Consider the following 27,456-nt stretch of genomic DNA (forward strand, 5'->3'; position numbering starts at 1 on the left):
GGCAATACCACCTGTTCTAGTCTATTCAGGCTGCCATAACAAAATACCATAAACTGCATAAACTGTGAAGCTTATAAACAGCAGAAATTTATTTCCATTGGCTGGAAGTCCAGGGTCCAAATGCAGGCAGACAAACAGCACCTTCCTGTTGTGTCCTCACAAGGTGGAAGGGGTAAAGAATCTCTCCAGGGCCTTTTTTATAAAAGGGCACTAATCATACTCGTGAGGGCTTCACCCTCATGATCTAATCCCTCCCAAAGCCCTCACTTCCTAATACCTTGGAGGGGAGGGGGGGAGATCACATTCAGGCTATAGTACCAGCATTACCACATATTAATTACTTACTGCCAATGAACAAACAGTAAATGCCCTTCAGGTGGGACATGTGATCTATTGTTCTCCAGTCTCCACCTAGCCAACTTACTCAGTGAATGTCCTTGTAAGCATCCTGGTTTGTGATCTGTGATTTAGATTTTCACATATCAAACTTCACTCTATTTAGGTCTGAAAGCTTCAACAAGTTTCTTTACTAGAATTAAACTACCCTACTAGATGGGCTTCCCCTGTGGCTCAGAATCCTCCTGCCAATGCAGGAGTCATAGGAGACGCAGGTTTGATCCCTGAGTTCGGAAGATCCCCTGGAGAAGGAAGTGGCAACCGCACTCCGGCATTCTTGCCTGGAGAATTCCAAAGACAGAGGAGCTTGGCAGGCTACAGTCCATGGGGGCACATGAGTCGGATATGACTTAGCGACTAAACCAACCCAAGACAGAATTTCATAGCCTTGACCTTTAAACCAAAATCTTTGCGAGTAGAAAACAAAAATGGAGGCAGTAGGGTAGGGGGATGTCTGCTTTTTTTGCCAAATCTGAAACCCTGGTACTATTTCACAACCTACTGATGAATAGAGAACTAAATGCCCTTTTCTCCCTCTCTTTTTTTTGTGACACTAAAACATATATAATCTTTATTCTGACAATGCATTCTTAAATCAAAAACATTTCCTTTTTGCTTTCTAATGTTTCTCAGTAAGAATCAAGGCAAGGATAATAATTTGTCTCAAACTCCCGAGTGTGTATATGAAGGAAAGGGTTTTGGCGTTAGACATATAGTAGGTACTTGACAAGCACTAACCAAAACTCCACTTGGAGTTGCTCATTCCGGAACTTGACCAACATGGGACTCAAACGGGAAAAGAAATCACAGAGTTAGTGGGGTCTTTTGCAAACTCTCTTCCCTCATTCAAAAACTACTTTGTTCTTCTATGAATATGACACCACAGTCAGAGTCATAGGGAGTCCAGATGGAGGACAGTTAAAACCGCACCCCTGACCCCACTTTGATAGCTACATATTCTAACAAACGTTACCACCACTGTACAAAGTAAGAGGAAGCCAGCTCTCAGGAGACCCTGGCTGTGGCACACATGTTATCTTTCAGCAGGTGGAACCCGTTCAGAGCCAGAAAGGCCTGGAGGATGAAGAGACGGCACCTCGGGCAGTCTTGCCAGAAGCCACTGGGTTTCATCCCGGCCTGACCCAGAAAAATCTTATGGAAGAGAACGAGAGGCCCACCAGCTCTCTGATCTGCTGTCAACCAGCTGCGGCCGGGAGACTGCCAAAGTGCTGCAATGACTAGGCAGCGCCCTGCGGAGCCGTCTGGGAGGGGATTACCAGCCTGATCCCCTGCTCTTCGGAGCCAGAAATGACTCAAACTTCACAAACAGCCGGGGCCTGCCAGGGAGGGTGACAATGAGCGCTGGAGAGGGTTTTCTCCCTGTGGTTGGTGTCTCCTCACCCCGCCGCTTGCTGCAGTGGCAGATTCTGGACAGTGTGTAGCCTGTGAGGTAATCTGAATTCCTTGGCAACCGGCAAGTACCTGAATTCTTTCAAAACCGCAGGAATCCAGCAGAGAAAAGGTAAATATCCCTGCGGAGCCAGTGTTAATTAGCAAGGAAGGCTACTGAAGAAGGAACTGGGGGTGGGGGAGGAAGGGAGAGGCATTACAAATGCTTTGGGATCTTTTCTCAATTTCCACTGAATAATATGGCCGAGGCAGAAGAGGGGCGGTCCCCGACTTGGGCCTTGTCACGGTCCCCTCCTCCCAGTCCAGAGCGTGGGTGGAACGCTCCTGGTTCCCTGGATGGACACTTTCATTTCCCCCCAGTGGCCAGCACTACCTATCTTTGGGTCACCGGACAGCACATTTGGTTTTCAACTCAATTTGGTTTTAGTTTTTTTTTTCAACTTTTTATTTTTCCTGTTTCAGTGAAAATTTGGCTATTAGTTTTGTCTCCAAAAGGGCCTCGTCAAATCATTTAGACCACATACTGGATCCACCTAAAACTGTAAAATCCAGGACAAAGTCTTTTTGGATTCCACCTCTGACAGGAAAAAGAACCTACACCATGTTAGTAGAGAACAGCACCCCTCTCTGGAAACTCGAGTGTCCCCTGCTGGTGCAAAACAGCAGCAACACAGATGTGAAACTCACAAGTAGGAAGGGGCAAAAGGCTGGACTCAAACACCACTAACGCAGTTTTTTTTAAAACATCTCAATAACTGGCTCACGTATAAGAAAACGAAGAGAGTTTTTTCTACTTCCTATGTAAACAAAGCAAGGACAAATCAAATGATTTATCTAGAAAGAACCTACTTCGGGTCTTTAGCAAATTTAAGAAGGTAAAGAATTTACACAAAATTCGTATTTCACAGAACTGCCTTGCAAAATGAACTTAATCTTTCTGTCACTTAAACATGAATTTTGAGGCCCCAAATGGAAGTGATAAGGGATAAAATCTTCTTTTCTAAAGAAGGAAACCAGTTACATTGCCACTGGTTCTGTCTCTTTAGGAAAGATTATGGTTTTCCTTGCTGAGCCTCAAAGTAAAATGGTCTAGTGATCTCATCCTGAACTGATTATCTTCAGTAATGTCTATTTAAAACGCACGTGACCCAAGATTACTAGAGGCTGCAGAGCTGGAGATGCTGTAGACTATTGTTGAATGTAATGACAGAGTCAAACGGCTTCTGAGGATTAAAAAGCAGCAGATGAATGCCAAGATACACAGTGGTTAAGACACAGGGACTTAGGCACATGGAAGCTATTGTGCAGAGCATATGCACCTTCCCAGGACTAATAGCCTATCATAATGAACCATTGTAAGGATTTTACATTCACCTATACTTTCAGGTAAAATAAGCCAAAGCCTTGAAAATTCATATTTTTTTGGTTCAATTTAATCCAAATTTTTACAAAGCTGTTTTCCAAATTATTACAAGGAACAGCATCCATTTTTAAAATATACTATATATACTCAGTTCCAGCTGGAGGCAAGAGACAAGAGTTACTTAGTTCAGTGGTTTCTGACTTCCAACACACACCCAACAGCCAAAGCACTTGCGTGTCTGTAGTAAACTCTATAATAAATATCAGTACTGCTCTCATTTCATATCTGAATGACTGAGGCTTAAAACGACACCAAATTTTACCAATAGAGAGGGTGTTAATACTATGGGTGAAATACCTTTGGAGTAATATGCAAAACATAGTGCAATGAGATCCTGGAAAAACAGTGAGCATAACCTTAAGGTCTTTTCCCCATTCAAGAAGTCCAGTCTAGACTAGATAGTCAGTGCTGATCCTCACGTTCTATGTGACTCCTCCCCCAGCTACCAAAGAACAAGAATGTCAGAACATGAAGATTGCTTTGTGTGGCTACGGGTGTCTACCCAGGTCACCTCATCCTAATTCTGCAACAAGCACAATAAATGACATTTAATAGAAATATAATTATGATGATGGACATTCACAGCTGGTTTAAAATTTACAAATATAGGCTCTCATGAACTCTCTTAAAAAAAAAAAAAAGAGGTCCAGTTTAGTACATTATGATATAAAAAATAGATAGCCAATGGGAATTTGCTGTACGCCTCAGGGAACTCAAGCTGGGGCTCTGTAACAACCTACAAGGGTGAGGAGGAGGCAGGTGGGAGGCAGGCTCAAGAGGGAGGGGACATATGTATACCTATGGTTGATTCATGTTGATGGTTGGCAGAAACCCACACAAGCCTATAAAGCAATTATCCTTCAATTAAAAGTAAATAAAGTTTAAAAATAAAAGAAGTCCAGTTTAGAACTTACAGTTGCAGGGGGAAAGAGACAGCTAGGGAGTTTGGGATGGACATATACAGGCTACTATATTTAAAGTGAATAACCAACAAGGACCCACTATAGGACATGAAACTCTGCTCAACATTAGGTGACAGCCTGGATGGGAGGGGAGTTTGGGGGAGAACGAGTTCCTTCGCTGTTTACCTGCAATGACCACAACGTTGTTAAACAGCTATACCCCAATACAAAATAAAAAGTTAAAAAAAAAAGAAGTCCAGTTTATGGCAGGACAAAATCAGTTCCTGAGAAGGGTACAGGAGACAAGTTGAGTGAGGATGAGTGGAAGTGAAGAAGCTCATGACACACAGGAGGGAAGTTCAGACATCTCGAATTACAAAAGGGAAAACCCTCAGCACTTTATACACCTGAGCAGAAGTAAGGGGCCCATTTCACTGTCTTCTCATTCTAGGTAATGTACTCAGCTTTTATCCCTATACATCAAAATATGAGAGCACAAGTGTTTCAAAACATACAGAAAACTTTTCCAGGAAAATCTGATTAGAGTTAGTAGTTTGTGCCCAGATACCTGGTTCAGCCCTTTAACTAAAAACTGAGAAATGTTTTAGTGTTTTTCCTCCTCAATTTTCGAGGAACCAGAGATCAGAACTAGAGTGCTTCAGTGGCCATCAGTGTTCCCAGGATTTAAACTAAAAAATCTTGGTAAAGAATATGACCGGGCTTATAAATGCTGTCAGTGCCACCTAGAGGTAAAGGGAAGACATGGTCCAAGCAGTTAGAATCCAGTTACCTGTTCTCACCCTCTGGCTCCAGTCACAGGATGTGAATAAAAGAAGGTTATCTATTTAATCATTGGTGCTTTTTTTTTGACATAAGTTAAAAAAAAAAAGTGGCTAATGCCCCTCTCTTAAATACAAGAGGTCATGAAACGGCTCAATCCTTCCGCTCTGGAGTCAGATCCAGGGGTTTAAATTCTCTCTCCACTATCAACCAGCTGGAGACGTCAGGGAAGTGACTTCAAGTTTCCTTAACTCTCTAAGCCTCAGTTCCTTCAACTGCAAAATTACCTCGACTTTAAGGTTGTTATGAGCATTACAATAAATGTCTGATATAAAACAGCTGTGGGATTTTGATTTTTTCCTTTCTAGAACATTTGTGAATGGCCCGAGAATCTTCCTATCTTATTACCACTGCATGAAAGCACAATGTGATCCTGGATCCCAGCTAGGAAAGGCGAGTGTGTACATATACAGGCTCACTCATGTGCGCGGATATGCAGGTGAGACTGTGAATGAAAGTAAGACTGATTTCTGTAAACTGAAGCTCACCTGGGGACACTCCTATTTTCCTGAGTTGAATACAACAGGAAATACGACCTGACCTTAATACACTCTTCAGTGGGTCAACCCACATTAACAACACCCTACACCCAAGGGTCTCTTACCTAGCTAGTCCTTCTTCATAGAGATAGATGACAAGAGGGTCATAGGAAGTCACCAGCACATAGAGGCGCACATCAAATTTGAAATCTAGAAAAAAAAATCAGGGTGCACAGGGAAAAACTAAGCTCTGGGTTTTCTGTTACAGAACTGAACAGGACAACTGTAACAAAGGAACAGGAACGGGAGAACAGTTCTCCCCCCTCCCCCTGAAACACACACTGCCCACAAACCTCACCTCTGAGGATAAATAATACCACATAAACATATATATAGTTTCCACACATATTTGTTACTATTATAACAATAGAAAACACTGTTTTTTATTAGCTTCAAAATAATCCCAGGAGGTAGGTAAGAAACCAGCTTCATCTCTGGAGCCACAGCTGCCAAGCATTTCACACTAGCTTAATAAACACTTACTAGAGAAGACTATAAAAAATGTTTAAAAAAATTAGTGAGATCTAGCCCAATCCAGTCAAAGACTTAATCACAACTCACCATCTATGAGCAAGGGGTTGTTAATGTAACGGGAGACCAGGATGTTCTCTTCCAGGGAAATCTGGTTTGGCTGTTGAGCAAAAAGAAAAAAATGAAAGGTAAAAATGCAAAGGAAACCTAACTTACTGTAAAGAAGCAAAGTTCTTAATCTGTGAGAAATAATAATGTGGAAAACTAAAACTCTAAGAAAAGTTTTCCTCTAAGTTATCCATATAATCTACCACTTCCATAAACACTGTGAGAATCCAGTTATGGAGGGGTGGGGGGGTGGGGGGGCAGGATTTACACAGCACCTCTCACGTAATAAACAGAACCTAAACAGCTTTAAAGATTTTTATACATGATATTAAATATTTACATACCAAGAAAATAAAAGTTACTTTAAAAAATAAATAAAAACTTGCTTTCTCCCAGATGTAAATAAAGCATGTTGGATATTTTAAAATATCACCATTATTCTTATAGGAAGACTTTCATCAAGTTACTCAGAGAAGTTACAGGTCTTTCTACAAAAGATCCTGGCATTTTCCCCGTGAAATGGGATGGATGATGTTTCATTGATTCACTTAATAGTGTTTGCCGTGCCACTGTAGGTACAGATTGGACTGCTGCTGCTGCTAAGTCGCTTCAGTCATGTCCGACTTTGTGTGACCCCATAGACGGCAGCCCACCAGGCTCCTCCATCCCTGGGGTTCTCCAGGCAAGAACACTGGAGTGGGTTGCCATTTCCTTATCCAATGCATGAAAGTGAAAAGTGAAAGTGAAGTCGCTCAGTTGTGTCTGACTCTTCGTGACCCCACAGACTGTAGCCTACCAGGCTCCTCCATCCATGGGGTTTTCCAGGCAAGAGAACTGGAGTGGGAAAGATTGAATTAGATCTCTTAAAGACTTTCTTCAATGAAAAGGAATTGCCTATACAATAAATAATGATGAGTATTGATGGGTGCTGCATAAGGCACTGGGGATACAGTGGTGAAGAAACAGATGTGATCCCTGCCCTCACAGAGCTCAAGCCCTACTCCCAAAGAGTCTGATGTTTGGGGAGAGGGAGAGGAAAATAACAGAATTTAAAAGAATACAAAGTAGCACGTCTACAAGTGGGAGAGTGAGGTTGCCCAGTGGAAATGCAGACCTGCTAGGAGGACCAGTCAGGGAAGGCTGGTTCAGGATGAGCAGGTTCAGAAGGGAGTGTTGAAAGCCAGCAAGCACACGGTGGAAAGGGAAGGAGGCCAGTGTGGAAAGACAAAGCCCAGGTAGAAAGGAGAGTGGGCAGATTCAGTGACCTGGGGCTAAAAGATTCAATTGGGAAATAATGAAAAATATGGTTAGATAATTAGAAAGGAAGACCCCACTGGCAAAGGGATTTAAACCCCTGGTAAGAGGAATTTAGATTGAACATAGTGGGAAACAGGAAATTACTGTAGATTCTTGATTAAAGATCAGGAACAGAACAACTCCAAGTGAGATGAAGACAGAAAAATCAGCTGTCAGTCACCACAATCCATACAGGACAAAAAGACTCCAAAAGGAAAATGTCTCTAATGATAATTGTGAAGATAACAGCTATTGTAGCAGCAACAGACACACTATTAATATTAGCAGGGAAAAAAAACTTAATAAACGTACCGAACATCTGCTATGTGCCAACATTGCTCTTATCCTTCACAAGTATTATTTCATTTAATCATCATCCAATACTCACGTGGTAGGTGTAACACCACCCAAATATTACAGATGAGGGGTGAGTCAGAGGGGGTCAGGAAACTGCTCAAAGTCACACGGCTAAGAAGTGATAGAGCACCATTTGAACCCAGACAGTCTGCCTCAGAAACTTAGTTCTTAAACACTATTTTCACCTCTTCTCCCAAGTTCTGACCTAAAGCAGCTGTCGCCCCAATTCAAAAGTTTGTCTTTATAAAAATGTATTTGTTATCCTAAGTACTACAGGTTTTGTTTTGTTTTTTTAAAAGGATAATGTTGTGACCCTGGGGTGAAGATGATAAGATTTCCTTCTCATTTCCCACTGCTGCCATCTCACTCAGAATACAACTTCACAAGTCATTTCTATGCGTCATACAGACAATGCAACATCACTACTGATTCACACTTTGGCTCTGGTCACCCCCACCATTTCCTGATCAGTTTCTCACACAGACTACCTCTATTTTGAGTCAGCTTAGTGCGTAAGAACTGATGTAATCACAGTACAAAGCAGCAAGCTACAGGCCATGTTCCAAACCTAAAAGTAAACAATTGCAGCTCTTTTTCTACTAAGTAACACCTACAGGCTACAATAGATACCTGACCACCCAACCTGACCACCCAGCTTTCCTCGGAACCAGAGACGACACTGGTAATGGTCTTTACTCTATGACACTCTATCTAATGTCCATGCTCACTTCCTCTCTTTCCTTCCTCATCATATACATTTGTCCTTTGAGTTATGCAGAACATAATCTCTTACACTGTTCAGATAAATTGTTCAATGGTCTATACGTCTCATTTCTGTCTGCATCAAGAATTAAACTGTAAATTCATAGAAGAAAAGAATGGTTTTGAATACAGTTGTTGGGGTTTTTTTTTTTTTTTGTATACCATAGTATACAGATAAGCAACTAATGAAATCTCTTTGATATCTTCAAGCCTTTTTGATATTTTCATCCAAATATCTTCTTGATATTTTCATCCATCCCCAATTAACTCATTTTAAATGATGTAAACTCTAAGCTCAAACTGCCCTCCTAAGTATGCTAAAGCAAGAATTTAAATTCTAGGGAAACACATGAATTTTTCTAATTCGACTTTAAAGCTCATGGTATCTGTTAAGTTATTGTAAGATAGAATGGTACAACGGTCAAGAGGGTATGCTCTGGAATCAGCCAGGCCTTGAGTCAAAATCTTCACTTACTAAGGAAGGAATAGTAATGACCTCTTAGGATTCTCATAAAAAAGACTAAGGGAGATTGTATTTGGAAGGTACAGTGGTAGGCACATAGTAAATGCTCAAGAAATATCAGTTATTATTATTACTGCAAACTCAATAGTATCTGTGTATTTCCATTTACTGAGTGCCACAATTCAATAGCATTCCTCATTGCATGCCATATACCACTCATATCATTCAGCGCACTCAATTATAATGAAGAGACGTAAGAATTAGGAGACAATCCCTATTCCTACAATAAAGAGACCTAAGAATTAGGAGATGACCCCTACTCCTCAGGCAGGTTGGCACCCGGCACGCAGCAGGGATGTCCTAAATATCTGTTGAACAGTGAGACCTATGAGCGTGTGGAGACCATATGAGCAGACAGAAACAAGAGAGCTATGGAGAATTATATTCACAAATAGAAGGGTGAACAGTGACCTAAATACTCTCCTAACCCTAACTCTCTTGATACTTCCAAATTTCAGAGAAGATACGTGTATCGTATTTACCGTGGATAATGTGTGAGACAAGGATGACTAAACTTGACTTCCATAATCAAATTCATACCTTAATCGGAAAACACCAGATCTTTTCCCTCCTTGATTTGAATATACTAAATTGGGAAAATATGCCATTTAGTCACGGTTACTGAAGGAGCTGGAGCAAACACGACTCTGCTCCTTCACGCTGTGTTTCCAGAGTTAAAGAGCCCAGCACTAAGGTCAGCCGAGACGCACCCACCTGCAGGGGCTCACACTCCTCTCTCTTCAGTATTACATGAAAGGAACGCTTTTCCTATCCTTTATCTTATTCTCCTAATGGCAAAAGTGGCTATTTGCAGATGTTTTCCAAGAGGTTATGACTATTATGGGGAACTTTTAATGAGAGGCCCTTCTTGCTTCAGCGGGAAGACAGGGGAAGGTGTTTTTACTTGGCCCTCACACCTAACTCTGCCCCACCCCGCCACGCCTCACCCACTCACACTAGTGGGGCTCGCAGACCCTCCAGCAGAGCCCTCCCTCTCCATTCCCCTGGAGTCTAAAAGGAAAGCAGGCAGCGGCCTTGGAAAGAGTTACTTCATCCAGTTGGCTAATGGGTCACATATTCCATGGGAAAGGATCCAGGTATGGAACAGAGGAGATAGTGAGGCTGTGTGTGTGTGTGTGTGTGTGTGTGTGTGTGTGTGTGTGTGTGTGTGTGTGTGTGGAGGGAGGGAGGGAGAGGAGTGTATTAACTGTATATGGTTTGTAGGTCTGGGTAAGATGTGATAAAATTCCAGATCTGGAGAAAAACTGGGAATATTTTCCCATTACGTCCACAAGCTGCCAGCTCTCCTGGTGCTTGCTGGCATCTCCCCAGGCTTCTGTCTGGCACCTCCACCAAAGACCTCAAAGAATCAGACTCATTCCAAAGCTTCACTGAGGGGGAGGGGGCAGGCAAAGGGTCCCGCCAAGTACTTTGATCTCTGCAGGGGGTCTCCAGGGAGTCAGCCCAGGGAGAGGTGGGAGGCAGGAGCAGAGTCTGCCAAACGCATTCTCTAAAGACTTGTCACCCCCTTTATGAGACAGGGAAGAGTCAGGGCACGGGGTTCTCAGCCCCACCAAGGAAAGTTTAACTTTTCTATTCTTTATGATGTTGATGTTAAAATAACAAATCACCAGGGCAAAAGAGCATTCCAAGAGAAAAAAGTCCCAGATGAGCTGGGAATAGATCCTATTCTTTTTGACTCATGTCTAAGAAAATAAAAAGCAAACTTGTACCACAGTTGACTTTCAATAGCAATTCCATTTGGCAGCTCAAACCCAAACCCAAACGAGGGCCATCTATGAGATTCAAACAACACTGGAGCTCCTGGCGCAGAGCTGGAGGAAAAGCTGTTGGACAGGAGCCTTCACACCAAGGTCAGAACAGAAACAAGAAAAGAGAGCTCTGCAGCATATGACCAGGGCCTTCTGTCCACAAGAGACCCCGGGCAGAAGGTCTCCGGAGTGACCCAGGGGCAGGGAGCAGGCCTTGTAGCCTGGGCCTGGGGCTGCACAGTTACTGCATCAGAACCACATCCTGTATTTCTCCGGCATAAAAGGTCAGGCTATCAGTGTTTACTGCACAGTTTTTAGTCCAGACTGAATTTGAGGATTTTCCCATGTGAAAGACCCCTCAGAAAATCAGTTTCTGCACATATAGAAAATAGCTCAGATCGTGTGCAGGGAAAGAGAATTGGGAAATTTGAGACGGTATACCGACTGCACACACAACATCCATCTCCTGCTCTCCTCCCTTCCAGGGTCCCACTGGAAGGACAGAGAAGATATTTTTAAAAGAATGAAATGATAAATAACAAGGGTAGAAAACAGTTAAAGGAACCAACAAAAGACCAAAGGTTTAGGGAAATCCTGAAAGACGGAAAGCATCTGGGAACAGGTTGAGAAAACAGAGCAAAGGAAGACCCAGCCCCACATATCACAGAGGGGAGAGTGATCTTCCCAAAAAGGCATCTGAAAAGTTCCAAGCTGGCAGCAAACACACATATGGAGAGCAGGAGGGAGCCAAGGGACAAGAATCGGATAATTAATTAACGAACGGTGTTTAAAACACTGCGGCCAACAGGCCGTCAACAACCACAGCTTAGCCCTCAGAATGAAACCTAACAAGAGAACGGAGGACATCTGTGTGAGTGGACACAGGGATCTGACAGATGAGGGCAACTCTGCAACCCCATGGCAGACACAAAAGGGAAAACAGGGGAAGGGCAGCAGCGCCCCAGAGGGAAATCGCCAAACTCTTCTGTTGTAGCCACGCGTTCCGGGAAACAAACTCACTCAGAAGGACAATGCAGATAGTGGAGTGCAGTTTATTACAGTGGCAGGCCCAAGGCAAAGTCTCCTCTTAGCCAAGGACCCCAACCAGTTTTTGTGAAAACCTTATAAACCCTAAGTATACTTGCTCAAACCTACCTCCCCAAGTTCTCTGAAACTAGTATGAACAAAGGAAAAGAAAGATACAATCAAAGTTAACCCATGATTCATATGCCTTAAGCCGAGGTAGTTAACAGTGGACAATTATCAATAGGCCTGTGGTCATACCCCTAGAAACATAATAGAATTTATGATTCTATTCAGTTACACAGATAATTAGGGTATTCTTTTAGGCGACGGGGAGTCAAGGTACGAGCCCTGGGGGTCTTCCATCCAGGGGGTCTGGTTTTCTAGTTGGTATGTCATTTCCATAGATACTGGGCATATGGCTCAAAGTCCACAGTCCGGCCCAAGACGGAGTACTGCTTTCAAGATGGAGCCTGTTCTGTCTGTTTCCTCCTTCACTTCCTTTAAATCCACAATCAGGCCAGTCCTGTTTTGGCAAGGGAAAGGGAAGAGGCAACGATCCTCACCCACATCAACCTAAGGGACAGACTGACAGTCAAAACGCCTTGCCCTTGCCACAAGGCTCAGTCCGCCCTCCTGTCCAGGGAATTGGTCCTACACAACGGCAGGGGAAATCCAGGCTGCCTGTCAATTTCAATCAGTCTAGTCTTCTGTTCATTAGTATGACTCAACACTGAAGGTCACTAAAATTGAGAAAATCCAATAGCAAGGGAAAAAAAAAAAAGGCCCAAGAAAAGTCATGGAACAAAAGAGAACTTTAAAAAGCTTTCAATTCATATGGTCAGAAAGACCAGCTGGCAAACTGCATCTATTATGCAATAACAAGATGTTATCCAGATAAAAAAAAAAAAGGCAAATTGGAAAATAAGAGTTTTTGTACATCATGAGAGCCAATATAGAAATACAGTAGATGGAATGAATGATAAAATGGATAGCACTCAAACTGGTGATCCAGAATATAATGATGGGAAAAGTCAGAGAATTTAAAATGGGAAAAAAGTTGACAAGAAGGCCCAGAATGCTTCAAAAAGGAGCGTCAGAAGCAGAAGCAAGACAAAAAATTAACAATTTTCCCTGAACTAAAGAAAAACACTAGTTTCTAAACTGAAAAGGCTGACCAAATGTCCAGGAGGAAGTATGAACAAAGACCCAGACTGAAATATTGACTAAATTTCAGAATTCCCATCTGTAAAATTTCTATAAGTTTAAATTTTTTACTCAACTTACAAAGCAGAGAAACTAAATCACAGTTATTGAAGAAAATGTAAACATGATAAACCTTTAAATTATAAAAACAATAAAAAAAAGTAACTGAACTTTGAGATGGAATGTGGAAGGGAGGATAGGCGGTTATATGAATGCAGTGAAAACCAAACTAAGAATTAAGAAACAAAATGTAAAGTTGAGAAAAGATAAAACACAAATCAACTGTATTAAGTTCTAACTACTGTTAAAAGTAGTTTAAGTACTGTTAAAAGAGTGAGACTGAAGTGATTGGCCTCCAACTAATAAAAAATAAAATAAAATTAAATTAAAAAAAAAAAAGAGTGAGACTGGGGTTAAGACTTTATTTTATTTACTCTGTGTATCTATTCAACTGAAAAACAACTTTTAATGAGGGTCTGGCAAAGAACCAAGATACTGATGACTTCTGAAAAGAGAAGTGGATGAGGAGGAGGAAGTGGGGCGGGCAGGAGCAGCAAGGATGCCGAGCCGAATTAAATTACGGTTAATTCGTTTGATGATCTTGAGGGCAGGAACCCACAGTTCCCCTCACAATGGGAATTAAATGTGTGTGCTACCAGCTAATGCTTAGTGCGGAGGAATCTGCAAGACAGAACGCTGGAGACAGAAAAAGCACTTCATTTCTGTTGACACCAGAGGCTGCCCTCCCCCCAAATTCAATCTACTGACATTAGCCATAGAGTAACTGCTGGCATGGGAGGAGGTCACTGCTAGTGGCGAAGAGTAGACTCATGCCCTCCTTCAAAGTACACTTCTGAACGCACACTTAGCTAACACAAAGGGAAGAACAAACATAGGGTCAAGTATGCCCCCCACTACATACTTACATTGTTGATCAGGTAGACGCCCCGCCCCCTGGAAGAGGCCACTGGTTTTACGATCCAAGGTCCCCGGTCCTTTGAATATGAATCTGCTCAAAATATTGGAAGACAAAAAAAAAGGGGGAGAAAGAAAGGATAATTTGAGTTTTTTATCTCAAATTCCAACATGGTTACCTACTCAAGGTACCCAAAGAGTTTTCCAAATTTCTAAGTGAAGGACAGCAGCTAAACTAACCTGTATTTTTGGACTAGCCTTAAAACTGAGAAGAGAGAGAGAGAGAGAAGGGAAAGAGATAAGGAGAAAAGAGGAGACAGCAAAATTACATAATATATTTATTCCATCATTTCTCCTCTTGAATGAGAGGATGAAGACAAAATAAGGCAAATATTCAGATGTCAGCCTATCACTGTCACAAACCACCTCATGAATCTTTGAGATCCTTACCAGCATTACCTAAGGGACCCGCAGAGGCTCACACTGCAGACAGTGACACTGTGAGTCAAGAGCAGATCCCCTAATATGGGTGCTTTCCTTAAGCAATGTTCTCTGAGCTTTTAAGGAAAAAAAGTCACCTTAAATCCATCAATCTGAGTGGAAAGGTAGGAAAACAATTGACAAGTAGTTAAAAGGTGCCCCTTTTGTTCCTTTCCTAGGTTCAGGTTTACACCTTAAATACCTTTGGACCACAGAAAGGGAAGCCACACAACCAAAGAGTCCCAGAGGCTTGCAGATGGCTCTGGCTGCCACTTAGGGAAGGTCAGGGGACATGAGAGAGAAGCAGGAACAAGGGACTCTCCCTCTGATAGAAGCCAAACTGCCTTTTCAAGGTCTCCCAAGAGGAACTTGGCTTTGTCAACACCACAAACCATTTCACCAGGAGAGAAAGATCTCCTTGTCTACTCTCCCCAATCCTCCCCAGCTTTTCCCCTTAATGCAACCTGACAGAATTAGGAAAAAATGCCATGTGCCGCAGAGAATTTAAAACTCCGTGAGCAACTCCACTTCCGGAAATGTATTCTTTAGTCACACGCTGCTCACACGTTGAAATGTCCTTTGTACAGATTATTCGGTGTTGTATTTTAATAGCAAAAGATGCCCATCAATTAATTAAATACTCTATATTGCATCTATAAGAGGGGCCAGAAAACTTTTTCTTACTAAAAAGTCAGATAATAAGTAGCTTAGGCTTTGCAGGCCATGCAATCTCTATTGCAACTACTCAACTCTGTCACTGTAGCTCAAAAGCCACCAGAAGGAATATGTAAACAAAGGGGCATGGCTGGGTCCCCCCAAAACTTTATGGATGGACACCAAATTTCCTATGATTTCCACGTGCCACAAAATTTTATTTGTCTTTGATTTTTTTTTCCAACCATTTAAAAATGTAAAAACCATTTTTAGCTCATGGGACCAGATTTGACACAAAAGCTGTAATTTGCAGACACCTGTTCTACATAACGAAATACTAAGCAGACACACAAAATGAAAATGTTATTAATGAGAGGGAATGAGCTCAAAGACAGGCTGTTGAGTGAAAAGAAGTAAAGTGCAGGGCACTGGGTATCATACACTCCCATCTGTTCACAAACACGCTCAAGTCATATGCTAGTAAGTGCTCAGAATATCTTTAGAAGGATATGTATAAATACTATACTGATCACTTCTGGGGAGAACTAGATGACTGAGAAAGAGAGGAGAAAAAAGGTTTTTCAATGATTATCGTTTTGTACTTCTCTTGTGCCATGACTATATTACCTTTCAAAAAATATAATTTATGTAATTTTAGAGTCCTGTGATGGATGGCATATTTACAGTTATAAGACAAATTAACATTTATTAATCTCTATAAAGTGAAGCCACTGAATACATGTATATGTATCCACTTTATTTTTTCCATTTTGCCATTTTCCCCAAATTCTGAGATTACAATAGATTGAAAATGAAAGGAACTATTAAAAGAAAACAAAAAGATTTTTTAAACTTCATTCATTCAGTACTTCTAAGTACCCAACACGTGTCAAGCAGTTCTTGAGTGTGTGGAATGCAGATAGTCTTCACCTTCACAGAGATTAGCCCAGCAGAAAGGCAGACACTAAGCAAGAAATCAGACATTCACAAAGAGAAAGGGAGGGAGCCACAGGAATGCCACAGAAAATGACCAGACCTCGCTGGAGACAGAACCCTCTGAGAACAAATGAATGCAGAAAATGCTCATTTTCAGAACAGCGGAAATCTAGCTAAATGCAACTTCTGCCATCGAACACTTTGAACAAACCTTACTTTGTGGATTGGCCTTATCAGAAGCTGCTGCTTCTAGTGGTGCTTCACTTTTATCATGTTCTCGAAATCTTAAGTACCAAAAAGTTGTCCTTTATGCTAGGTATTTCTCCTTGATTTGTTGTATTTCAGAACAAGGACTGATTTCTTTCACAGGTTCCAAAAATGTGCATCAGAAGCAGAGGCAGGGCAAAGAGCGAGGCAGTCTGTCAGGACGAAATGTACTGGACGGGGGGCCTGCAATTCTTGCCAGTGCCTTCTAGCTCCTAGGGTGGCAGCATGCTCGGTCTAATGGAAAAAGCACTGAACCAGGAGTAGGAAGATCTGTGTTCTAATTATCCAGTCTCATTTTTAAAATGTGGGCTTTATGTCTAATTCGAATTATGAGATCTCTCATAATCCTACTATTAGGATTCTATAAGTTTACTGATTGCTATAAAATCTAGTCATCTGCAGTTAACTGGCTGACATCAAAGTTTTGCTCATTCCTCTGAATTATTTCTGCCTCTCTTACATCTAAAGATAGCCAGAGGACACAATTCTGGCCCATGAGAAGTAACCAGGAATCTGCTGGGCTGTGGGGTAAGATCTCTGCCTTTCTGATATTGGTACCACCCTGTCTTCCTTGCTGTTTCCTTCTTCCTGTTTAGAAAGTTGTCCACTGGGGGGATGTGGCTGTAGCTGGCAAGCTTTTTGGTTAGGATCTTCAGGGTCACAGACCTCCAACTGCACCACACACCGTCACACTAGCAGCAGGGGCGCCGGGAATCTAGCAAGATCTGGTCCGTATATTCCAAGCTTCACATTCTAATTATTGGAAACAGTTTGGCAATATCCAGGCTTTCACTCTCTTGAGGCAGTGTTTGGTCTGTGGCCTTGGTCTCTGCAAAGATGCATTTCCGGTTTTCCCTTCTAAGAACAGAAAGCTACAAATTCATGGGATCCGCCTCGACTGGTATCTCTAGCATCTTCAGGCAGCCCTCGTGTTCCTTACCAGTTCTCTTCCAAAGGCCCTTTGCAGGCTATTCACATGCCTTTCTGCCCCTCAAACACCCAAACCCATCCCTAGGCCCCTCATTCCTGGTATGTGTCCTCATTGCTCTCCTCACCAAGAAGGCTGGTAATGTGTAACATAAACCCACTCACCTGCTTTCCTCCCATTGAAAAGTGCTATCTGGGTGACCACTTAGCTTCCTTCCTTCCATCTTTTAGGGGACAGACTCACCCTTCTACTCGCGCTCTTGATCAAACTCTCTCCTGCCCCATCTGGAACCTCATTCCTTCGCTCGTATCTTCAATCTCTGTCTCCCCTCTGATTTCTCTGTGGTTCTTCCTCTCTCTCTTTTTCTTGTTTATGGTAATCATATCCACCTCCACATCTGCAACTTCAAGAATCTATATCCCTGGCCAAAATTCAAAACTGCCTTTACAACTGCCTGCAAAACATCACCACATGAAAGCTGGTAGGCACCTCAAATCCACACCAGGTCCAAAATGTGACACTCCTCTTGCCTTCTAGAATATAGAACCCATAAGAATTTGAAGAATATGCTACGGTAGCAATTCTACGGAAAAACAGGTCAGGCTTGAACAGATGGGGGCACTCTAACTCTATCCAATCCTCTGAATGAGCATCCAGTCCTCAAGCCAGCCTCCAAAGGGTTGGGGAGAACCACAGAATAGGAACTAGTGGAGAGGAAAAAGGGAATTTTCAACTTAATATCCCTTTAGTGTTTAATACAGAATTATTCTAGACTTTGATTCCTAATTAGGGATTCAACAGCAGGAGGTGTTCATTTTCAGGAGCCCTTTTACATTGCTGACATGGTAGCTGAGGCATTTTTATGCTATCACGTTGGCTTACTACATAATTTTTTTACTTTTTTTATGTAACGATGCATCTCAACATAACTTGAAATAGGAAATACCATTGAACATGTGTTATGTACCTATCAGGCTCCATTCCAAGTGCTTTCCATGTATTAAGCTACTTAAACATCCCAGCACTATAACATTCATACAGGTAACAGTCCCACTGAACAGAGGAGCAAGGTCAGACACAAGAGGTTCTGGTATCGTGGCTAAAGCCCCCTAACAAAAATTCCTAACTACAAATGTTCAGCTCTGAGTACACTGTCGCTCTGAAGCTAACTTAATTCATCTACTGAATTCTCTATTCTGACCCATTCCAGAGCCTGCTGTGGACCAACACTGAACCATTGGTCCCAGCGTGGGCAACAAGTGCTCTCAGAGGAACAGCCTCTCCGAGGGGAAGCAGGAGAACTGTGACCATCCCTGACGCGAGTCCCAGAGGATGAACACCCCACTGCATGACCGGACCAGACTGCAAAGCCCAGCAGGTTAACAGAATCAAAGCCAGGAAGTCTAGAGCAAACTTTCTCTTCCTCTCATGCTTCCTCACGATAGAGGAACAGTCTCTCTCTTGGACTTATTGAGAAGACAACTATCCGTCTATCTATCCTCTCTGTGTCGAATCTGCTCTCCCCCACAGAAGCGGCTTCTCTCGAGGGAGGTATTGAGAGATGGTCATGGTGTGCACACGCCCGGTGTCTTTAGCCACAAGGCACAGTGGTGAGGAGCTTGGCTTCTGAAACCAAACAGCTGTATAATTTACGGAAAGTTACTTAACCTCACTGTACCTTAGTCTTCTCCCCTATAAAGCTGGGAATATTAACAGTTCCTACCTCAGAGTAAGGTACCACTTAGAAGAGGGCTTAACAGAAAGAAAATGTTCATCAGCTATTACTGCTTCTATTTCAGTTCAGTTCAGTCGCTCAGTCATGTCTGACTCTTTGCGACCCCATGGACTGCAGCACGCCAGGCCTCCCTGTCCATCACCAACTCCCAGAGTTTACTCAAACTCATGTCTGTCGAGTCAGTGATGCCATCCAACCATCTCATCCCCTGTCGTCCCCTTCTCCTCCTGCCTTCAATCTTTCCCAGCATCAGGGTCTTTTCCAATGAGTCAGTTCTTTGCTTCTATTTAGACTCTCCCTAAGGACCTGCCTCACTCCTTCTCTGTATTTACACCTCTTCTGTGCACTAAGTCTACTGAGGCAGGCTCTGCCCACCAAGGAGCAAAACCCGAAATAGCCTGTCTCCTCTGTTTGGACATAAGGCGGTCTAAGTTCACCTTAAGGCAAAAGAAACAATGACACCTGGATGCAGGCCACACATTCCTATCTAGCTTAACCAACAATACAGCGGACATCCACATTGCTATTTCACTCCCATGAATATATTTCAATTAGTCTAAACTCCAAGGAAACAGGGTGACTGACTGGTACCTCTAAACTCTAACACTAAAAGATGCATGATACTTGTTTCTCCAAAGAACATAAGTCACACACGTCCAAAAGTTGAGGTGACAAACATTCCTTAAATGACAAGAGGAAGAGAGATACCAAAAAGGGTGCATCTGTAGTTCATAAGCAGAAGTATATCCATCCTTACATGGGCACTAACTCTTCACTGAGAAAGGACTTTTTGTATTAGACAGGGGCACATTTATGACACGCCAATGCGTCCTTACATGCCTGACAGTGACAAGCTTACTAAGAATAAACACACACAGACATACTCAGAATAAAGCAGTGTTAAAGGTATCTCTGCAGCTGTTTTACTAAAGAAACAACTTTTTAAGGATTTGAAAAGGCCTTGGGAGTAAATAACTCTGCCCCAAGTTCAGTTGCTGGGGATGGGGATGAGGGGTAGGGGGTAGGGATGCGGATGAGAGATGGGGGGTGGGGATGGGGCACCAGGAGTCAAGCACTTACTACAGAATTCCGCATACTCAGCTGGCAGCAGGAAGGTCTGGGGGAGGATGTGAAAAGCCTTGAATCCATGTGTATGCTGCATTCGAATGATGTTTTTGTACAGTCGGTCCTTCCGGGTTAGTTCATATGACCTAAGTTTCATAAAAGCATTTCCATTTCAGTAAACTATGACTCAGAGGTTTTCCTATGTTAAAGAGTTCCCAGTTCATGAGCAGTTACTGAGGACAGTTTTATACCCCAAATCTAACACTTTGTCAAGGAAATGATCGCCTTAAAACCAGGGCAATCACTGCTACCAATCAGGGACTGGAATCTGGCAAACTACAAAGAGGCGCTTCAGTGAGCCATGACCGGCGTTCACGAGTCCCTGGTTTGTTGCAGTATTTAAGGACGATCCAAGAATCTTCGCTGTAACTATTAAAAACACATTCCATCTGTTGCTCAGTTCAAAATTTTCACTTTGATTTCTTAAGATCAAAGGTTTCTTTGCCAGATCTAGGTATCACCAACACTTCTTCCTTGCCTACTGTCCTCCTCGGATCTAGAGCAGAGGTCCTCAAATTTTAGTGTGCATAAGAATCACTCATAAAGTTCCTTTAAAATAAATGTTCCAAGATCACATCTCTCAAAATTGGGAGATGAAGTCTAGGATTCTGCATTTAAACATGTACCCCAGGTGATTTTGGTACAGATGATCCAGAAAACACACTGTAACACTGATTTGGTCTACATCAGTGATTTGTGAACTTGACTGAGATATAGATCACTCATTGCTTTTAAAATATATAACTTTCTAGGAATATATTTACCTAGAAAGATTAAGCACCTGGAAGCTGCTTTTTAAATATACACCTTCTCTGGAAATGGTGATTCCTTGAATCTGCAGTTAAGACCTGTGACTGTAATGGACCCCCAGTGATGCTTATCATTAGGGAATTAGAAACACTGAACCAGAGGATAAGAAAAGCAACACATTCTCCTACAGCTACCCAGTATTACTGGTCTCCAAACATTTTTGCTTGGTACTTCTGATACAAATTTTGGGAAACCATGTATCTTTTTAGTTGACATGTAAGATTTTTCATCATAAATTTAAATTGTTCCAAAGGATCTATAATGGCAAATATAGTTTTAAAATAAAACTATAAGAGTATCCTTTTAAGTATATTCAAAGGAACCTCAATAACAACCAGATTCATTAGCCACTGTGCATTTTCAAAGTATAAAAGAAAAGGCTCTTTTCATCAGTAAATATTTCACTTTTTAAAATACTATACTTTTTTACTGAAATTAACATATAAATAGGAAAATAAACAAGTCACAAATGCAGAGCATGATAAACTTCAGTCTACCTGTGTGACTATCACTGAGCATAGAACTTTCCCAGCACCCCAAAAGCCACCCTCAAACTCCCAACCCAGACATTATCCCCCTTTCATCCTTGAGTTTACTTCTTCCATTACATTTCCCACAAACAGCTTGGTCTAACATAACAGATTCAATGCTTGTGTCTTTTACATTATATTATACCTTTTCTATAAGAAAAATGTGCATACAAATTATATTTAATACTTTTTAATTTCCTGTGATCATAAGGCTGTGTCTGTTATATATATATATATTGACCTATCATTACAGGAACATAGTACACAATTCATCAAAACACCATAAAGACTGTAACTTTTGACTATAATGTATATCATACTAAAATTAACTTCTCCATTTTGATAATTACACTATGGTTATAACCGATGTTAACAGAAGGAAAACTGGGTAGAGAAACCAAAGGAACTCTGTATGATTTTCTGCAACTTTTCTAAAAGTCTAAAATTACTTAGAATAAAAAATTATATCAAAAGAGTGAACAATAATATTGAAAACATTTTAAGTGTTTGCATTCCTCTTGTACATGAATCAGCTGGCTCCTCCAATTCAAAGAGGAGTCAAGAAAACAGGTTAGAATTTATGAATACTGAGTTCAAATTGAGATGGAATTCCTATACACCTACAGCGTATTTCAAAAGCTACTGAAATAAATAATATATTACTAACAGGCATTAGGAATGCAGTCGCTACTGTGAGCTATTTTAAGACTGTTTAAATATTTCTTTAAAATAGCTGCATGTGATTTACTTCAACTACCCAGTCACCCATTTAGAAAACCAGTCACATCTTTCAGACATTAAGGAAGAAACTAAGGTTTAAACTATTTTCTGCCCATGAAGCTCAAACATAAAATAAAACTGGAACCTGTTGAAAATATTTAAAATACACATTTATCTAAGATGATGAAGATATTGACATTGGAGACAGCATAAGCTGAGTATTTATACACATTAACAGAATATGAGACAGTAGAACTAAATGATCAAGAAGAAAACTTCATTTCATAAAAATGAGAAGTAAAATACATGAAGTGACTGAAAAGAAAACTTCTTAACTTGAGTGAGTAACTGGAGCATAAGTCCTGGAAATAAAATATAACATAACCACTGAGCAATTAACAAAATTTTTTATTAGATTTGCATCTCTTCATTAGATAGATGAGATTACCTGTCCTCTTCCCCAACAGGCCATGTATCTCTCTGTTGTTGAATATTACTTACTGCTAGAATAAAGCAGGGGTTTCAGCATCAATTCTATTCCTGTTTTCTTTTTCACAGATGTAAACACTGAAAAACATAACAGCTAACACTTATATACAGTGTTTACTATGTGACAGGCATGTGATGTTCTAAGCACTTCAGATCTTGATACATAAAATCCTCACTATAGTCCTACAAAGTGTATGTTATTAGTATCTTCTTTTTACAAATGAGGAAGCTGAAGCTCAGTCAGCAGAGCTGAGATCTGGGCCTAGGTGAGCTGGCTATAGAGCTCCTGCTTGTAGCCACTAAGCGGTATTGCCTCTCGAGGCTGACTTTAACCAATGAGACTGGAAGACGTTTAATATAGCAATGACGCTCAATTCTTTGAACTATTTTCTAATTATAAGTCAAAAGCCATAAGATGACCTATCATTTAAATTTATATTTAATGATTTATCAGCTGACAACTTGATCATGTCCTTCTTTAACTCTTGTCAAAAAAGCAAAGAAATAGAAATCATTAACAGGCTAAAAGCTTCATTATACTATTACCTAGATTAAACATCAATTTTTTTTCATTCCATGTTTGGAACCCTGGAAATTTTTACATCTCCGCATAATATCCATATTAAGAATCTAGGTGGGCTATTCTCTCATAAAGGGGAAAAACAGTAACTGAAAGAGAAGGGGAGAGGGGAGAATCTAGTCACCCTAAGGGGCTCATGAGCAGCTTGATTTGAGGAAAGAGAATCTATGGGGTTTGCAATCCACAGTATATTTTAAAACCATCCATCCTACAGAGTCCTCACAAAGTCTTCAACTACGTCCAGAAAGGTGAACACCGCAGTCTGATTTATAGACGGCTGCTCTGTATCACAGATTTCCTTTTTTTTTTAAGATGTTAATTATCTCTGCTGGCTACATGCCTCAATGTCAGGTACCTTTACATGAAGCAAAGTAGCTGAAAGAGCATTACCTGGGAAAGTGATTAACCTTTTGTGCTTCAGAGAGGGTACGAAGTAAGAAGGGCTTCAGGTGGGATCCTGTCCACATTAGGTTATAGTCAGTGCTGCTCGGATGAACCTAAGGGCAGATAAAAAGACAAGATAAGAAACACCAGAGACAACCCCTGGAAGAAAAATGGAAGAAAAAGCCATAGAGATTATTCACCCACAGAGCACGCATGGGGGTGGGCCCATTAGGATCTGAGCCTGGTAAGACAAAAAAGCTGAGTGTAGGAACACGGGGATAAGCAAGTTTAAAGAACTGTGAGAGGTGGGCAAGCACTACCTGCAAAGAGTAGAATTAACTCTCTTATAGAAGTCGGTGATACTTCTTGATATTCTGGCACATCACAGTGAGAGACGAGGACTCCCTTATCAGACTGTCCTTGCAGATGCTGAGTATAAAGTGATACCAGATCTAAAACCTTATACCAACTCAGAATTCATTCATTCACTAGAATTCATTTGTTCATTCATTCAACAATTATGTACCCTCTGCCTCTGATGTAGCAGGTACCACTTTAAGCCCTGGAGATAAAAGATCAACAAAGACAGGATATAAACTGGTATCAGAACTTCCTCAAAATGTCTACTTCACATCTCAACCTGAGAAAAGTGAGCAACTAGACTTTTATCAATTGTCTCAAAATATCTACAATGGAAGTCTGTCCAGCATTTTTACCTGTCCCTGTTGATACCAACATCCCCATTTTCCCAATTTTCTTTGGGAATAACAAACTCCTAAGGTTTTAAAGGATCTGCCAATCATCCACCCCTCCCTTCCCCCAAGGAGTGGACACTTGACTCAAGCTAGTCCAATCATTCCATCTCCAGATATAATTCTTGAGTGGAAAAAGGCACAAGGACAATTAATAGAGTCAATTCATTCCACAGCAGCAAAGGTGGTCCTGAAGATTTCTGTCGCCAGATCCCTGGGGCTATTGCAGTCTGTCTTCTTCCAAAGGCCTGTTTTTTCAGCTGTTCCTCTGCTTTTGCTAGCCATTCTATGCACATCTTTATCACACATTCCTTTTCCTTTTTGGTTTAAGTTAAGCAGAGTCTGCTTCTGCTGCTTGCAATCAAAGAGCTTTAAGTGAGTATTAGACAATTCCTTATGGGCATCTCTGCCTCTAGCCCATACCTAAAAATATAGCAAGGAAAAAAAAAAATCTAAAAAAAAAAAAAAAAAATCCCACAAAATCTTGTGGAAATGTTTTCTGTGTATTTCATGGTAAAGCCACTCAGAAAGTCAATGCAAATTCTGCATCATCTCTAAGTAGGGGTCCCATGTACTTTCTAGAGCTAGCCTTGTTAGATAATAGTCAGTTAGGTAGATTTTCAGCTTTTGAGCAAATCAGGTAAGATAGTGAAAATCAGCTTACTTCATGAAATCCATGTGCTGTCAGAATGCTGCGTACCAGGCGACTGTCTGTTCGTACAATCTTGTAAGACAAGTGATAACGTTCTAAAGAAAAACAGAATCAAGTTCAATAACAGGAAAGTTAACTGTGGAGAAAGGAATAAAAGAGATAAACACTAATACAGTGGCTGTCATAATTACACAAAATAATATACTGCTATCCTTATGCTACTAATAAGTGGATTATTTTGGAACAGAAGATCTTAACCAGAGAACCTGATTCATGGGGCTTCACAAAACACGGGGTGGGAGTGGGGGGAGAAATGACATCCTTGTTTTTAGTAATTTCTAGTTGCAATTAAACAGTACCTTCAATCAGGAATGCAGGCAACAAAGCAGAATAGTACTAGCAGTGCCTGTGACCCCGCCACCCACAGATAGCAAGTATTCTAATATTCTTTTACAGTTGTTCAGTTATCTTAGAAAATCCCTTATTCTCAGGAGTTCCTTGGGTGGCCTAGTAATTAGGACTCCAGGTTTACTGCTGTGGTCTTGGATCAGTCCCTGGTCGGAGGACTGAGATACTTGCAAGCAGCAAGGCATGGCCCCCCCAAAAATCACTTACTCTCACAGTATTTGAAAATTAACAGACCTACCACTAAGTCATGTTATTTAGCGCCCTAATAAAAAGCATACATATCACAAACTTGGCTTTGAAAAATATTCTGAGACTATATTTCAATACAATTTATTTTTACTGTAGTCTTGTGTATCTTTAAACTATACCTAAAAAACATTAGTCTGAGAAGAGACCTGCCCCCCAGGCTTCCCCATACTGCTGACACCACTCACTATACCAAAAAAACGCTAGGAAGCCCTGTTCTAGATAGCCCCATGTGCAACAATTCTGATCACCAGCCTATCTTAGACCAGAGGTATGATAAACTGGTGATGTATGGACCGAAACCAATCTGCAGATCTGGCTGGTTCATTCCTCATTGTGATTAAAAAAAAAAAAAAACAAATTGAGGGGGGCTTCCCTGGTGGCTCAGGGATAAAGGATCTGCCTGCCAACGCAGAAGATACAGGTTTAACCCCTGATCCGGGAAGGTCCCACATGCCGCCACAGAGCCACTAAGCCAGTGCGCCACAACTATAAAGCCTGTACTCGAGAGCCCGGGCACCTCAACCACTGAGCCTCTTGTGCCGCAGCTACTGAAACCCTCAGCCCCAGAACTCATGCTTGGCAACAAGAGAATTCACCCCAAGGAGAAGCCTGCACACCGCCATGAGAGAGTAGCCTCCACTCGACCCAGCTAGAAAAAAGCCTGTGCAGAAAGGAAGACGCAGCACAGCCAAAAACTAAAAAAAAATTTTTTTTCTAATGTGTTAAAATAAATAAATAAAATTGAGGGACTTCCCCGGTGATCCAGTGGCTAAGACTCCACACCACCAATGCAGGAGACCTGGGTTTGATCCCTAGTCAGGGAGCTATAATAGATCCCGCAGGCCGCAACAAAGACGGAAGATTCCGTGTGCCACAACTCAGACCCTGCGCAGACAAATAAATGAATTAAAAATATTTTTTAAAAATTAAAAAAAATTAAATTGCTAGCCTTTTGCAATCGGAGGAATTCATATAAAAATATAGATTTCTGGACTTCTCTTGAAAACCCTGGCAACCCTGGGCTCTCCCTTTGGCAAGGCAACAGTCAGGCAGAGACGTGCACGTGCTTCTGTCAGTACAGACCCTCACTGTCCGGTTCAGCGCCTTCACCACTTGGCCTGCCTCACTCATTTCCTGCCAGGCCCCAGACAGCACTCTGCTGCTTGTGACCCCTGGCTAAGAGGAATGCCTGTCATCGTGTGAGGCTTCTATATACCTCGAAAGACTAACATTTTCCCTGGCCCATTATATTCAATCTCTCTACACATCACTATAAATTGTTAGCTAAGAACTTGGCAGAACGATTTTTTTTAAAAGGACTGCACACTGAACAATTTCTGAGTAAGTATAATACAGAAACGTATGAACAGGCTCTGGAACAAAATTCAGCCTCAAGAGTCAAAGATAAGCATTTATTTTTATAATTTTATGTGAAGACATTCATAAATCCCTGCTGCCGCTTGCCCAGCCCTGGCAGGAACACTGTGTCAAGCAGACGCTCCATACTTCTCACTCCCGCAGCAAACTTGTAAAGCCCAGGTATGGAGTCTCCCTAATGGCCAATCACTATTATGCTGTCTTTACAATATTGTCATAAGAAAAGCAGTGGGAAGTATAATATCAGAAACAGCACAGGGCAATGCTCAAGAGTGTGTGTTCTAAAGTTTCCTAGAGCTTACCTCTATAAAAACAATCAACACAAAGAGGAATTCGCTGAACTGTTTCATTCCAGCAATAAGTAATACTCAACTATGGATAAACGATCCAACTAATTTTGTAAATGCACAATTCATATATTAAGAAATGGATTTCTA

General features: G+C 41.4%; 1 protein-coding gene and 1 long non-coding RNA gene across 14 annotated transcripts in view; one reads left to right on the forward strand and one right to left on the reverse strand.

Moving 5' to 3' along the window:
• Positions 1-27,456, reverse strand: part of TTLL5 (tubulin tyrosine ligase like 5) — a 311,249-nt gene that overhangs the window by 264,645 nt on the left and 19,148 nt on the right. For all 13 annotated transcript variants that reach the window (XM_061156564.1, XM_061156574.1, XM_061156573.1 and 10 more), the window contains exons 4-9: positions 24,998-25,080; positions 23,588-23,694; positions 20,024-20,154; positions 13,955-14,037; positions 6,072-6,141; positions 5,576-5,660 (exon numbers count right to left, since the gene is read on the reverse strand). In XM_061156564.1, coding sequence (XP_061012547.1) covers positions 5,576-5,660; positions 6,072-6,141; positions 13,955-14,037; positions 20,024-20,154; positions 23,588-23,694; positions 24,998-25,080 — 559 coding nt within the window. The remainder of the gene's footprint in view (positions 1-5,575; positions 5,661-6,071; positions 6,142-13,954; positions 14,038-20,023; positions 20,155-23,587; positions 23,695-24,997; positions 25,081-27,456) is intronic.
• On the forward strand, positions 1,833-19,949 carry LOC133065992 (uncharacterized). The gene is made up of 3 exons (XR_009695052.1): positions 1,833-1,918; positions 5,280-5,410; positions 18,419-19,949. It is a non-coding gene; the product is annotated as an uncharacterized LOC133065992 (long non-coding RNA).

Source organism: Dama dama, chromosome 12 (genome assembly GCF_033118175.1).
Source record: "Dama dama isolate Ldn47 chromosome 12, ASM3311817v1, whole genome shotgun sequence".
Lineage (NCBI taxonomy): Eukaryota > Metazoa > Chordata > Mammalia > Artiodactyla > Cervidae > Dama > Dama dama.